Source organism: Xyrauchen texanus, chromosome 42, assembly GCF_025860055.1.
Source record: "Xyrauchen texanus isolate HMW12.3.18 chromosome 42, RBS_HiC_50CHRs, whole genome shotgun sequence".
Taxonomy (NCBI): domain Eukaryota; kingdom Metazoa; phylum Chordata; class Actinopteri; order Cypriniformes; family Catostomidae; genus Xyrauchen; species Xyrauchen texanus.
In genome coordinates, this window is record NC_068317.1 from 12,488,368 (window position 1) to 12,505,335 (window position 16,968).

General features: G+C 36.2%; 1 protein-coding gene across 1 annotated transcript in view; it reads right to left on the reverse strand.

Moving 5' to 3' along the window:
- Positions 1–546: 546 nt before the first annotated feature.
- The window catches only part of LOC127635276 (TGF-beta receptor type-1-like), a 91,364-nt gene continuing 74,942 nt past the window's right edge, over positions 547–16,968 (reverse strand). The window contains exons 6-9 of the mRNA XM_052115184.1: positions 10,297–10,453; positions 8,847–8,971; positions 8,482–8,612; positions 547–3,257 (exon numbers count right to left, since the gene is read on the reverse strand). Coding sequence (XP_051971144.1) covers positions 3,132–3,257; positions 8,482–8,612; positions 8,847–8,971; positions 10,297–10,453 — 539 coding nt within the window. The 3' untranslated portion in view covers positions 547–3,131. The remainder of the gene's footprint in view (positions 3,258–8,481; positions 8,613–8,846; positions 8,972–10,296; positions 10,454–16,968) is intronic.

The window sequence follows — 16,968 nt, forward strand, 5'->3', positions numbered from 1 at the left end:
CTGGCAGCAATCTTCATTGCTTTTTGGTGAAATTGGGTTAAATGTAAAAATGTTTCTTTCTTTAATTTTCATTAACAAACTGTACACGGCATAGGGCCAACAGCCTGACACGCGTTATACAAACATATTTATATACATTTACACATTATTTATAGACACTATGTCCTATCCCCACACAAAAAGGTACTTCATTCTGGAATTTAGCATTTTCAACATGTAGCAGATGTCAGTTATTCATTCAATCAATCAATCAATCAATCAATCAATCAATCAATCACTGTACATATGGAACATCATATTGAGTCCCAACAAAAAAAAAAAAAATAACAGCATCAAGAAGTAACAGACCATAATAACACTTTCTAACCAAGTGACTGGCACTGCTTTATTTACAAGTATGGATTCCTTAAGCTAATGCCATCTCAAACAAGCTCTTTAACTCTTAATTGTGATTATTTTAAAACATGTGTACATGGTGTAAATCACTCTGCATATGGTAAATACTACAGCGGTTCAACAAGTGGTTTTTTTATGCACATGAAAAAAAAAAAAAAAAAATATATATATATATATATATATTTTTTTATTTATTTTTTTTCTTAAAGGAAATCGATGTGAAATCCTGTTCTGAATATGTAAATGTTCCAATAGTAATCTGCATTTCATTTTACCTGGTATGGGTGAATTCAGGTCAATTGGGCCGCTTTTTAACAATCACCAATGTCAAAAAAAATGGTCCAGTTTACCTGCATTCCCCATACTACGTACTAGTGTATACTTGGTCACACTTTACAATAAGGTTGTATATGGTTAATACTGGTTAACTACATTAGTTAACATAAACTAATGATGAAAAATACTTTTAAAAGCACTTATAAATCTTGGTTAATATTAATTTCAATATGTATTCATACATTATAAATAGTAGAAGTTGTATATGTTAACATACAATAACAAAGGACAATTGTATTTCGTAAAATTAACATTAAGACGCTGTTGAAAATATTGTTCATTGTTTATTTGTTACCTAAAGCAGTTTCTAATTTTAACAAATACAATCTTATTGTAAAGTGTTACCATATGCTTTACTCGCTCCAGCACTGAGAATAGTATAGCAGAAAAAACCCTATTGCAATAGCAATTAACATGCTTGAACCGCAGAAATGGCCAAACCAATGAAAATATTCATGTGTCTTTAAAGACGGGCTCTTACTGCTTTATAATGATGTATGACACGAACGTATAGCTAGTATAAGTGACTAGTGATTTTTTTTTTTAAATAAAGTGGCTCCAAAAAACACATGTGTAATATATATATAGAGAGAGAGAGAGAGAGAGAGAGAGAGAGAGAGAGAGAGAGAGAGATATTAAGCACTGTATATTCAGAAATGTATACCATGAGAAAATAAAGTGTGAAACACTAGACAGCAAGCTTGTTTGGGTGGCAAGTTTACCTCCTTAGACATATAAACAGCTGATCTTTTGCTACATTTATGAATTCTGTTACATACTGTATTGACCCTACTGTGTTATTATAGTCGATTCAAACAGACTTTTTTTAAACAATGCACAAACAACCTCAACATTTTCGATTGGTCCCTTAAAGCTTGCTCCAAAGTTTTGAAGCAGTCCTTGAATTCAATATTCTCTTTTTGTTTACATTCTATTAGAAAAAGTTGCCACAAAATGTTGGAAAACCTATGGCTTAGTAAATATTCATTTGCTATATTTATAATGAATGTATCTTAGCATTTTTGCAAACTGAGAACAAAAGCTTGACTGTAAGAAATATTTTAGTCATACGTTTTCATCGCGCAACTTTCAGAAATGGTACTGTTTTTGTTTTTCAAAGCCAACTTTTCCACAGTCCAATCCCTGGGCTGCACTTCATTTTCTTCGCATCAAGCGACAGTTACTTAATCCTTGCTATACTTCATCCTTATATAGTCTTTTTGTAACTTAGTTTACTGGCCACAGACCCTCATCAGTTTTCCAGTTTCTACCAATCAAATGATAGAACAAAGGTGGGTGTCCGTTCACAGCACTGTCAGGGTACTTGGGTCAGTCATTGGTTTCCCAATATGCAGCAATTCCCCCAAAAATGACAAAATGTCCAAAAAAGAAGCTGTAAAATGAGAAGAGGTCTGGATTGTTGTTGTTACATCCCTCAGTGCTGCATCAATGATGATCATGAAGAGGCAGAAAACGAAAAATGGCACCAGCAAATTCAAGTGAAGCGGCCCCTTTTGCTCCTTGTGCATAACAGACATCCCATGAGAAACCTAACAAAGAATCTCTCCACTGTCAATACATTAAGACCGATGGTGACCGAAGGGGCCGGCTCACACCATGAGGGAGGGTTGGTTCAAAGCAGTGGCACTTTCTGGTAACACCTGGCTTGGAAGGCATGGTTGTCATCATAGTTGAATTTGTAGTCGTTGCAGCAGAGCAGTAAAAATATAAAGTAGATAAGATTTATCTATATTGCATATGTCACAGCATGTTTGCCAAGACTGAATGAGGTCATGTCCAGTTTTGTTTGAGCAAAAAAATTAATGAAAACGAAAAGAAAGAAAACATTTCCATTACGCTGACCTGAATAACTGCAGTGATAAGCAAAAAGGAAAACAAGGTGCAAATAATAAGTTCCCAAAGAAATAAGTTGACCGCAAACAGTCATCCCGTCATGAGAAAAAAAAAACTAAAAACATAAAATCTACCCAGCAACTGACCAAGCACAATTTATAAAATAAAAATAAAAACTTCTTTGCAGGGAAGCTTTTTCGTTTAACCCAACACCCAGGAGGCTTGCAAATATCTGCCATGCTATTGTTTGAGTCTGGTGCTGTGCTTCCATACAAAAATGATATTCCATCATCTGCAGGGCCAACCTATCAACAAGCCCAGATGGACGTGCCAACAAAAGGTGGGGTATGGGTTATAGAATCAAGAGTTCACATTCTCTTAGCCTCAAAGTTCACAAGCAATTTTAAGACCAAAACAAAGGCAAAATAAAAGCAAAACTTCATTCAAAGTGCTTGTGTCCTCTCTTGAGGACAGAGGATAATGCAATTAAGGATAATGATAGTTTGACTTTCAAAACGGTAAGCCAACTTTCCTTGCCTGCTGGCCTACATTTTAATACCCTCTTGTTGACTGAGCTGGGATAAAGTCTTTTTGATGCGTAGAGCAGTGAGGCGGGCGGCTCCGTTTGCATACCAGCACTCTCGCATGATCTTGGCCATCACTCGCAGAGCCTGAAAATGAAACGAGAAAGACGTTAAAGCAAATGGACGATGAGAAAAGTTTCCTTTCCTTACGTTGAAAATATTCCGGAAATGAAAGGAAGGGCCCATCCCTTTTACTAAAATAAATAACCAATAGCTTTTAGTTTACATCACAGCCACAAACGATAATTTGATACCTGCTATTGCTAGTCATGAGCAGGTGGTGTTAGGAAATGGCAAACAAAATGGATCACATCCTATCAGAGAATATTTGAAGTCTTATGGAACATGATTTTGGACTGTGGGCGGGGATACCCAGTGTGAAACCACATAATGGACACCAGCAAGTGTCTAAAACTCTGATAAACATGGAGGAGATGGCTTTTATTTCTTAAACATTCATTGTTGAACCACAAACATACTAATAGTGTTCAGTCCAAAAGTGCATCTGAAATATTATGTTAATGTCACATAAACACTTATAGGCCATTTAGACTGAATACTTTCTTGTGCTAAAAAAATCTAGATGCAGTGGAAGGAATGGAACAAAACACAGATGGCTGGAGATGCATTTTTTTAATCAATATCGACTGGTAGAAGTGAAGCGCGTACCAATACAATTACTGTTAATACTAGCCATGATTTGTGTGTCAGATGAAAATTATTTCCCTATAATTTAACGGAGCATCCAAATCCAAAAGAGAATCACATTTTCTATGCGTATAATAGGAACACGTCTCTGTCATAGAAATATGCCTGGCATGCATCAAGAACGCAGTTGATGCACATTTTCTATTCTTCTAATTCATTGCATACAGTCCATTTACACTACTAACTTCTTATGGATGTGCTGTCTTTGTTTACATCACTGGTGTTTGGAATATAATAGGACGCAGATGGTGGAAATCACAGAGAAAAACCTCAGAGTTCAGTTGCACTTAATCCTGCCCATTTGCATGATTTCGACTACTTGCACCTAGACTTAGCGCATGCTTAAAAATACAAAAATGTTATGGCCATGCCCACTGACTATGTATTTATGATTTATGGCATAGTGCTGCGCTTAACGCTAGTGCTCTTAAAATAAGGCCCCAAGTGTTTTGCACTTAAAAATCTAGATTAAATTAAAGAACAGAGTGCCTCAAACGTTTCTCAACAACAGCAACAAAGTTTTTAACCTGACACCTGTGTTAAAGACATGGCAGTAAGAGCGGCGCAATGGTAAAAGATGCTAGTCTGGCGCATATGTACATAGAAAAACAACCTAAGATTTACATGCAAGAGATGGCTTTGATTGATTATACAGTACATTCATTACTGAACCACAAAAATACTAAAAGCATTCAGTCCAAATAGCATCTGTGTAACATTGCTAGCATTGACAGGCAGACGAAGATGATGAAGTGTGAAGAACCCAAGTGCAGTTTTATTTACAAATCTTAAACTTGAATCCAAACAAATGTGAAAGTACAAAACAAAGCGACATAATCATGGACTTGACTTGAACAACATTACACCAAACCCAAGACAATGGCAAACATGGGCTTAAATAATGAACATGCATGACAATGACAACCAATCAACAGACAGAACTGTAAACAAGATAATAAGACTAATAAACATGAACGGGGTAGTAACACATGACAAAATCACATGAGGGAAAAGGAAATCTCATGACTATAAAACAGGAACTAAACTATCAAAATGTAAGATGTGAACTCATGAACTTAACCGTGAAACAAAAAGAGGTTTATACGTGACAAACTGAAATGGTGTTTATGTTATGGGTATTCCACACAAATATGTACAGTTGAACACGTTCTTGCACTAAAAAAAGCTAAATACAGCACAATGAAAAGAACAGACCGCAAGTGCCGAGGCGCATTTTCAAAACGTCCTAGCACATGTTTACATAGGAAAAACAACAGAAAAGTACAGTAGCATAGATTGATGCAATATCACGTTCTGTGTGAATGACCCTTGTTTGTACTTTGGTGTTTTAACTTAAACTCTGAAACACTTAAACTATTTTCCCCAAGCAGTTTTAGCAAACTATTAAGTGTCTCAGTATTCCAAATTGAGGTTCACGCCAACTCGGACATGCTAGAATGGATACAAATATGCTACTGTAGACATTTATGGCCCTCTTTCCATTATCTGCACATCATCTCTGAATGACTTCAGCGAGTCCTCCTCTAAGAGCCCTTAATAAAGTGAAGCTTGTGAGAGCTGGACAGAGTGCTGCTCCAACAGATTTACTCATCACTTGGATTTTTAATGGATTCAGATTAGACAAAGCAAGCAAAAGAGCTTTCTATACTGAGCACACTGCTACCAGCATACAAAATGCACAACAATCTCAAAAGAGATTTGAGCTCTCTTTGGGGTAATTACTCACACCCACATTGTGCTTGCGGTATGGTAGTATTTTCTACAGAATGCAAATAAAATTATTTTTGTTTTTGCTTAAGACAGAGCTAGAGCTATGAAAACAAACACCGTGATATGCAAATACATTCAATTTAGCTGCCTCCAAATACATTTTTTTTCCCTCACAAATTTGAAGGGTATCGCCTTGAGTGAGAAAATAAAGCCTCAAAAAACAACAGGCTGTTTTGAATGTGGTTGTTTTTAACATCTGATCGATCTGATCTCTGAAAAATCTGGCTCAGTCAGATTTTTATCAGTCAGTCCCACTGAAGGGGGAAGGGGGTTTCACAGTATATATTAAAGCAATATCACATGAGCAAGAGTGTGATATGGCCCTACATCAGCACTGCTGTGATTCAGCCGCAGGCCGAGTGCTGTAGGTAATCACAGCAGTGCTGATTTAGGGCCAAGCCATGGTCGCCGAGCCAGGGTTACACTCATGATTGCGAGTGTAATATTGATTATATACAACAGTTCAATGAACAAGTACATTTAAAAAAAATAATAGGAAAAACGGTTTCTACGGTCATAAAAAACGCATTTGTGCATGGAACCACATTCTTACGTGACGGATCAGAATCTGCCATTGCTGGTTCAAACTAAATGATGTGTCCAAACCTCTGTTAATAATTAAAAAATGTCACTTCAGAAATAGTATCACGGCTTGTGCTGTTTCTAATAAGTTATTGGATAAACAAGGATGGATTGATGTGTTTGTGTGTGTGTGTGAGAGAGAGAGAGAGAGACACACACACACACACACACACACAAGCAGAGATGCTGTCAGCTTTCTGAAGATCAGCTTTCTCAGTGGAACAATAGCTGTCCAAGCAGGGGTATTTCCCCCTATTTCGCGGTAGCCAATGTGCAAGAGTCATTCACTATAGAAACCGCAGTCTCCTCTGCCATTTTAAACTGTGTGTCCTCTCCAATGTGGAAACTCCAGTAAGAGGTAAGGGCCTTGAATTTGTGTAATTAATCAGTCTGATGTGTCTCTAAGCTGTGATGAACCATAATGCTGAAGTTGTTCGTTTAAGCCATTTAAAGCTATTTCCTAGCTTTAGTAGTGTAGTAATAATATGAGCGATCACGTAGTGCTGTTGTATGTAAACACTGACTGACGCTGACTTACTTCACGTCACCTAACTGGCTCATAATACACATAAAAATGATCTTTTGCTACCACCTGCTGGCTAACATATGTAATGTAAAAAGGTCAGTAGCTCTAAACACATCTGCACTGCTCTTACACTTAACATAAATACATACATACATACATACACACAGTAAATATATTCATGCAAATGTACAAAAAATATATATTTATTTTAAAATGATTAACATTTTACAGATATTGTGACTTGTAAACTTCTGCACATGCAAACTTGTCAGCTTGTCAGCAAAACTGTCATTTGCACCCCACATTATCTGATACAGGCTCAGATTTTACACTCAGATTGCATGCTCCGGTCAAAGTCAAAACAATTTCCAAAGACACAGATCTTTTTGCAGGCATTTGCATTTACAGGCTAACCTGTAAACGAGGGCGAGAATGCAGAAATACCATCTGCTTAAATGCTGCACCAAACATTAAATGTCACAGTCCGCACAAATGTCCGAACTGCGGCTGAGTCATGCACTAGATACGAGGTCCTCCAACACAGCTAGCAAGAAACAAAGACGGTATATCTATTTATGAGAACAGAAGGCAAGACAAAGTGACACGCATCTCTATTTCACAGAACAAGTTTCTCCAAAAAAATAAAAAAATAAAACAAGTTTGGCAGCCTTCATATGATGCAGAAAGCTTAGTCCAGTTGTTCTCAACTGATTTTGCTCAGATTTTACATTGGATGAACCAAAATTGTCATCATACAAAAGTAAACCAAAATTTCCTTAAAACCAAACACTGAATATTTATAATATAATTCACTCTCATTGCATGTGAACCCATATTTTATGTAGTCTGAATAATATTTTCCTTTACCTTGTGTAGTTTTGTTCAAGGAGTTAGGGGATGAGGGCAGGTCACGTAACCCGTCCCATTTGGCACCTGCCTAATTTGGCAAGCTTTTACAAAGTGAGAAATTAAATTGTGCCAAAATACAGTAGAATTTGGATTGGAGGCACAGCCTCTTATGTTAACAAAAGATATGTCAAGCATTGAGAAGACTATATATTTTGCTATCCAATCTGATTACAAGGTCAGTTGCATATTATTAAATGCATTTAGCATTGTTTTTCACTGATGTTTGCAACCCTACCAGAACAGACCTGCCACCGACAAGTTAAGAGCATTTGGATTATATTACAGAGCTGTGGTATCATGGATCAAATCCAATAAAACTGTGTTACTTCCCAAGTAATAAAGAAGACATTGCTGAAGACAGAACAGAATGGTTTGAGTGCTCCTTTGATTAACGGTTAGAGGGCAACAGACGGGAAATCTGAGAGAGGGGAAAATACGGCAGTACTCCTCACACGCCAATATGGTGGGGATTGGGGTTTGCTCAGAGAAGACTGTGGTGTCTCCAATGACACAAGAATGCACAGATGTGGGAATTTAAACGGAAGAAGAGCACCATTAGGATTCATTAATGCTCCATTCTCTGCCGGGGGCCGCAGTGATGTGATTACTCCGAAATAGAGGACAGATTTGTGTACGGCATAATGAAATGCTGGTGTTAACACATTTATCTATAAGGGTAAATATATATATATATATATAAAGCGGATATATTTGAAGAACAGAAAGTCAATAGCATACGCACAGGGTACCCAGGGTTAGGGTAGGCATATTTTTGGCAAAATTGTGCATGATTACCTCACAGCTTTGCCACCTGTTTGGAATGTTGGGTCGTAATTTCTGTTCACACACGACTCTCCTCATTTCCTCCACCGACGGGTCAGACTGCACCAGGTCATAGTAAGGCAGTTGGTAGTCTTCATGAATGCCTGTGGAAAAACAGTGCTTTGTCAAACCAGGGCTACAAGCACAAGGAAAAACAACTCTAGAAAACCATAAAACAGATGATAGTGTCTTGTTTTATGATGATACTGCTGGTATGATTGAAAGATTAATTAGGAAGATCACATGATAACACTTTATATGTTGTATTGATAATGGAGACTGAGGGGGTAATTGGGAAAGTATTTGTTTTTGGGAGTAGGAAAAAAGCATATTACTACCTCCGATAGAACATCTGCTTGCTATTTCCCAGAAGACTAGTCCCATGGCATAGATGTCTGCCCTCTTGAAAGACTCAAAATGCTTCATATTTATTGAATCATCAAGCACCTCTGGGGCCATATACCTGTTGAAGAGATATTTTATTCCATAAAACACACAAAAATAATTATAATCCCGTGTTTAGCAGATTTAAACTAAATGACAAAAAAGGGTCCCTTTTAAGGATTATTTTGTTGTTACTTTGCACTTATATGAACAAATACATTTTCCCCAAGGGCAGAGGTTTACAACTCGGGACAACACAAAAAAGTATCAGAAAAAGGAGAGAAACTAGCAGCTTTTGAGCTTATATTTAGAGAAAACAATTATTACAAAAAATGTGCAGAGGGCCTTGACTTTGTTTTTTAAACACAATAAAAACACATAAAATAGACCATAAGACTAAAGACTAAATCATCTTAGTTTGAGGACAAGAACTACATTTAAGTCGTTATTTGCTGGATCTCTTAAATCTCATTCTATTCAAATATAGTGTTTAAATACATATTGTGCCAAGTCTGACATTAATGATAACCTTGATGATATATTTTTTTAGTTTTGGGACTCGACAGCCACCGTTCCCTTTCATTGAATGGAAAAGAGCAGACAGACATTCTCCAAAACATCTACGTTCCATGAGAAAGAAAAAACATGGTTTTAAAACAAAATGAGGGTGAGTAAATTTATTTTGGGGTGAAATATTCCTTTAATTCTAATTTTAAGAACTTATAATATGTTTAAATACATCTGAAACATCTAACAAAATGCCCCCATAGTAAAGACCATCCTAAAGCCTATCAACTGACGCTATGGTAACGTTGATAGCTGTTATGATACCAGGAGAGGGAGGGAAATAACACAACTACGTTATTGTGAAGTCTTTCACAGGACATAAGGACATTAAAAGGACTATTTCCCCCCAAATTCAGGAGGGGGAAGTCAGTTTCTTTATCCTGATTAATCTGAATAGATTTAGGTGGAGTTCAGGCCGTGAGCCAGGACAGTAGTAGGGTTAACAGAGATGCTTCCAACTCAATGCCAGACTTCCTATTGCCTTCAGAGAGTCTCTTTCCAATGAGCATGTTGAGAAGTGGGCACTAATTTCATGCTATTCTTCTCTTGAGGCAAATGGGTTAAGTAAGCTGAGAGTATGTTACTTTAATTGAACGCAATGCAGTTACTAAAAGAATTGTAAATGGAAGCGTTACGGAACTGTAATCGTTAAATGGATTTGGAATCAAACCAGAATTGTTCTATTCCCATCCTTACCTGTTGGTGGGAGAAGACGTAAGAGTCAAACAAAGCAAAATATCCCTTTAAGTAGAAAAAAAGCAAACCTCAACTGCTAACCACCACATTTAACTGAGAAACTAGAAGAGCGGCAGAAGTTTATTAACAGGGCAACATTACCTTTTGGTGCCCACTCTGTGATTGGGTGCAATATCGATGGTATCGGTGGCCGAGTCGTGGCGCACAGCCAAGCCCAAGTCAGCAATACAGCATGTGCCATTCTTCTTGACTAGAATATTCTTTGATTTCAGATCCCTGTGTGCGATAGCAGGCTTCCCTGAAATCAAATGAAGGAACATGAGGTTAGAGACGTTCACAATCTAACGAGAAAGAGTTTTAAAGAAAAGTGACAGTTGTCAAATGATCAATTAAACTAGTCGAGAGGAAGGTATTCTTATCTAGAAAGGTATGACACTAACAAAAAATACAAATGTTTTGGACATGTATCATGGTAATTGGTATTTTACATGATTAAACATCCATTTAGAAGATGCTTTTATCTAAAGTGATTTAAAAAAGAGGAATATAATATAATTCCTATGTAATGTGCAATTCACCTTAAGGAGACAGTAACACCATGATTTCCATGGTACCACCATGTTTATTTGGACATGCACAACTGTCCTAACATGTTTGCCGAACATGTATTGTGGTAATAATACCATGTTCTTTGAACATGTCCCATTTACCATTTTTGGACATACTACTACGTTTATTTAAACATACCGTACATTTCGAATGCAGATGCAAATTAGTAAACCAATACATTCGGAAGAACAAATCAAATCAATTATTTTGTTTTTGTATCAAACCTTTACTCCAGAAGTAAATCATCTCTTTCATGTCCATACCTCTCTCTCTCTCTCTCCTAGTGCAGCAGCGCATTGAGCCCCTGTTGAGTTTAGTGTGAGCGTGCAGAGTGAGGAAGCACTTTGTTTGTCGCATTGTGGTTACTGAACTTAAGATGTTATAGATGTGTAAACCTTTCTAAACCAGTTAATTCGACATGCAAAAGCCGTTATACTGTGTCTCCGTAAGCGAACGACACAATTAAACGATTGCTCCTGATTATTATCAAGACGTTGTCAACATTACAGGCACCTGAAGTTGGAGCGATCTAGTTTTGCAATCTTTTGTGTCGTTTTGCATCTTCCTCAGTCATTAAAGCCTAAAAACCTGTTGTGTCATCTCACTTATGAATCTATCTGTTCGAAAAGAAACCTCACCAGCTAAAGGCCAAAAGCGTGAGAGGGGTGGGTGCTATAGCTGTATTTAGTAACTTAATCTGGTCTAAGAAATCACAAAATATAATGTAATCGAATGCTATATTGTAGTTAATAATAATATTAACAATAATTATATCTGCTATTTTTGTTAAATGGCCTTGAAGTTAATAAAAATGTCATTAATAATACATTAATAATTGTAAAGAACATTAATCCCTTTTAGTTTATTTATCATACCTTTGACTAACGTTCATCATGAAATGTATGTTTTTTGCATATTTTATTCAATTGGCATGGAGTTGCTAAGTTGTTTTTTATAAGCTCCTCCTTCCAAATCTGGAGAAATGCTGTCATTTCCTCTATGTCGGCGCATGATATTAGTTTCGAAGGCTATGTTCATTTAATAGCCAAAATATTTGAAAATATGTACATGAGAAAAAGTTGTTTGAGTAACAATATACATTATGCAATGTAGAGGCAATTATGTAATTATTAAAATGTCATTTTTCAAATTGAATTAATTGTTTATATTGAATTATTTGACATAAAATGATGACAGTCATTTTATAAAGGTAAAAAATGCCCCTGGAAATCAATTCCAACCTTAATGGAAAAGTTAATTTCTAATCCTTGTTCCATCTGACCTTTACAGGTATATTTTTCTGCCCTCTGGTTCAGCCAATTTTAATAATTATGTAAAAGTTTACAAACAGTAATAATAATATAATATAAATATCATCATATTAATATCTACATTACATTAAATATATTATGATTTATCTTTAATATACAAATTATTTGTTTTCAGTATGTCATGACAGATTTAGCAAAAAGGTTGCCTCTCAGCATTTTTTTATTTTCTCTCTCTATTAACATTCACAATGCATTTTGTCAAGGTCATCAAGCAGCAATTTTAAATGTTAGTGCTGAGTATTGACCTGTACTTTTAAAGGGATAGTTCACCCAAAAATGTGAATTCTTAACCCAAAAGGAGATGTTAGGCATGTTAGTTTCAGACATCATTCACTTTCATTGTATAGAAAAAAAAAGATGCATTAGTGACTCGGATTACATTCTGCCTAACATATGTGTTTCACAGAAGAGAGAAATTCATACAGGCTTAAGAGTAATGATGACAGAAATGTCATTTTGGTGAACTATCCTTTTAACTATCTGTTTAAGTGTTTGTTAAATATATTTTACAAGAACAACTATAAAAACCTCATTAACTATGTCTCCATCCAAGGATATTTAGCAAAAAAAAGTTTTAGCGCATCAAAATAAAGCTGATGGAAACGCACATTATCGCTAAAATGTCACAAATGTCGACATAGAGTTTATGCGCTTGAGTTAAACGGAAAAATATTATGTCGATACATCAGATGTAAAGAAAAAAGGGTTTGGAAACACTTTATGTCAATAAAATTAGCATTAACGCAAAAATGTAGTGTTACATGACAGATTTTGCCCCAATAGCCTGTGTTAATCACGACGACAGTATTGAAAGCCAATTTATTCTATATGATTATGGATTGATCTTTACGGCATATAGATCAGATGCTGCAAACCTGACAATTCCAGGATTGCCAACACAAATATCTCATGCACGTTGATCAAATGAATGGCCACTGTTTGCGATTCATTAAATCGCAGTATCCATCCGTTTATTTATGAAAGTTGCTTTTCCACACCATTCAAAATAATAGACGGCAGTCATGGAATTAGCCCATAGTACAAAAAAACATACAATTTTTGTGCACAAAGATGTTTTAAATTAAGAATAAATACACAATACTAGGAGAAAAGCATCAGTGTTTTTGTTTTGACAAAATGACGGAAAAATCCCCTGTATTAAATTAATTAAATTACCAAACTAAATAAGCATTAAATAAAAAATACAAATTACCAAACGAAAAAATATATATATATTTTTAGACCTTCCGCTGAATGACTTTCTCAGAATGTTTTTCCAAGTTAAAAGTTGTTGGAGAAATATGTAGTTTTGTATGATGACGATGCTTTAGATTGGATGATTGTTCAAAATATTGAATATCAGGAATGTATCATATGTAAACCCTGATATTACACTGCATCATTTTGTTTTCTTTAATAGCTGTGCACAGCTTATACACATTGATTGATGGTCCTTATACTGAGACAGAAAGTTTCCGCCACTACTTGATGCAGGTTGCCAGCTTGAACAGGGCCATGACGATCCGCATTCGGGTCGGAACCGGTGCCAATCTGCGATAGGTGCAACATCAGAACCAATATTACAGTCCTATCAGAAGGGCAACTGTTCCTTTTTGATTGCAAATCCTCCTCTACTGATTGCATTTATTTGTGAAATTAAAATGATAGTAAACTGGCTAATTTTAATGAATTGTCTCAATACTCCCCGTTTTACCAAAACTTTGGAAGAAAAAAATTAGGGACATCTGGGAGGCGAATTAGTGATAAACACACATTTCTGAATGTAATCGGCTTCAGGGCAGATTTATTTTGCGCTAAACCAAAACTTATGCGACAGTGTTTTTTTAGGCATGACGTCATCACGCGCACACTTTTTATCGATAAAAGGCCATTTGAATGGAAACTATGGAATGATTTTCCATACATTATACAAAAGGAATTGCAAATTATATTTGCAATTGCGTTTTCAATTTGTGGACGCATAAAATGTGACATAATCCAAACGCAATTGCAAATCGCGCATTACCGTTTGCATTTTTGTTTAGCTGAACACACAGTGACTGCCAGATTTCAAATGGAAAAGCAAAGTCCATTTGCAACTGTGTTTCCCATATCTTACGAGTTTTGGCCCTGTCATATTTAAATAGCAATTTCAATTACCACGTCTGCTTTTTCACTTTCTCAGCGTAGCGTATGTAGCCAGCCAAAACTCAAATGGAATACTAATTCCCTTAGTATTTCCATTGATGCCTTACACAGAAACCTGTCAATCAGGGTCAAGGGTGGGATTATGCTATGGGGCGTGTTTGTCTTGGGAAGAGACGTCACTCACAGTCGACGGTCAAGATCAAATAAACCGGCGTCTGTTCAGGGCATCACCTCTTTATTTATTTTGTATTTATTTTAATGTTTATTTGACAGGGACAAATGCATAGAACATTGCTTTATAAAGAATACAAAGTAGATGCCACGCATACATGTTTCTAGCCATGACTAATTTGCAACCCCTGTCCCTGGTTAGGCTTATAAATTTAAAACAAAAATTACAGAGTATTGAGTTTAAGATTTATAATTAATAAAATACATACAACAAATACATCCCATATATGAAATAAGATATGGGCTTAAGTAGATGTGGAAGTCACTATAAAACAAAGTCTAGACACATTTAACAATACAAGAACACAAAAGGGTGCATATGTCTGTGCGTGCTCACATATGCAACATTATGTTTGTATGCATTGTGTTATGTCCTGTACAGTCAGTGTTCACAAAGTTGTTTCAGTTTCAGCCATTGCTTTAAATGTGTATTAAAAACCTTGAAGTCTGTCAATGTTTTAATTTCAGATGCATTCCACAAATGTATGCCTCTTACTGAAAATGATGTCTGACCAAATGTTGTTCTACGTTTTATGGCTATAGTTTCCACTTATTGTGCCTCTAGTTCTTATTCCGCTCTTTTGTTTATGTACTAGTTGACAGAATATTTCTGGTGCAACGTTGTTCACACACTTAAAAATTAGTTTTAAAAAGAAAAATTTACAAAACTGTCAAAACTCAAGATATTATGCTTCCTTAGAATGATGCAATGATGCCATCTTACAGATTTCTGGTCCATTACTTTTAATGCTTGTTTATATAATGACTCTTGACCGTCGACCGTGAGTGACGTCACTTCCCAAGACAAACACGCCCCATAGCATAATCCCACCCTTGACCCTGATTGACAGGTTTCCGTGTAAGGCATCAATGGAAATACTAAGGGAATTAGTATTCCATTTGAGTTTTGGCTGGCTACATATGCGACGCTGAGAAAGTGAAAAAGCAGACGTGGTAATTGAAATTGCTATTTAAATATGACAGGGCCAAAACTCGTAAGATATGGGAAACACAGTTGCAAACGGACTTTGCTTTTCCATTTGAAATCTGGCAGTCACTGTGCGTTCGCTTAAACGAAAATGCAAACGGTAATGCGCGATTTGCAATTGCGTTTGGATTATGTCACATTTTATGCGTCCACAAATTGAAAACGCAATTGCAAATACAATTTGCAATTCCTTTTGAATAATGTCCGGAAAATCATTCCATAGGAAACAGGCAGAAGACGGCAAATGTCGCAATTTTATTTTTCACATTTTCACTTTCGATAACAAAATAGCGTGAAAGGTGGATGGAAACTAGGCTACTGTCACATGATTGCATCACATCTTGCTGAGAAACAAGTGACCAAAGAGAAGGGACATTATGTAAGCAGTAATGAATACTTAAAATCATTACATCTGAATAAAACTAGAAGTGAGAATTGAGATAAGTAGCCCCCGTGAGAATTAGGTGTGATTTGTTGTAAAATGTCAGTTATATTCCCTCCCAAAGTGCGTAAATCCCCCCATATAAATTCCCCCCATTTTCAGAAATGAATTTCAGGACCTGTGTTATATACAATGGTTTTGATGGTTCTGAATGATTCAAAGAGTGCCATGGTACTACCGTCTTATACAACTACTGTCCTATGGTACCACCACAGTACTTTGTCTAAGGGAAGAGGAATACCATGCATTCCGGACATGCAGTAATTTCTGGCCTATAGATACCAGTGGGAAAACTTCCAACATGTCACAGTCAAACACACACACACACACACACACACACACCTCCGCACACCCTTACGTGGATGTAAACCCATAAAAGCAAGCATTGTGTTCCCTGAGGAACAATTTCACAGTGCCCCATGAGCTAAATAAACACTTTTCATTATTTGCTGACGGTTAAATGCTGCCCCAGCATGTATCTACTGCATATAGCTCTAAACCTTCAAGCACACAAGGGAAACCAACAGAACTGGTCCTCTGCCTTTACGGTTAAAAGACTACATGCAGATTAGTGCTGCACGAATTTCAAAGAAAATCTTAAAGTCTGTTTCAATGCACAACCATCCACACAATTTCTCACATTTAAGACTAGATTTTTTAATTTCCTGAAAGAAATGTGAGAAGTGCCTGCCCATGCAAAAAGAACAGGCTGGTAAGTGTCATTCTTTCAGGAATCAGACTACATTGGTTGCGCTAAATTGCATGCATCTCTTGTGTAATCGGACAAAGAACCATTCACACTTTCCCATACAAAATAGAAAACAGCACTTACTGATTGCATATTACTTGCTTTGATTTTGTTACTTGGATAACAAAAATGAAAAAGCTTTTATACCTTTGTTGAATATGTCCTTGACCTCCTTTTAGCCACATTAATACGTTTTCATAGTTTTTCAAAGAATGCAGTACTAGAAAACATTATAGAAAGTATTTTACGCAAGGTATCGGACAAGTTGCATGTCAAAGTTTAATTTTTACTTTAAACCCTGACCAATAGTAATAGA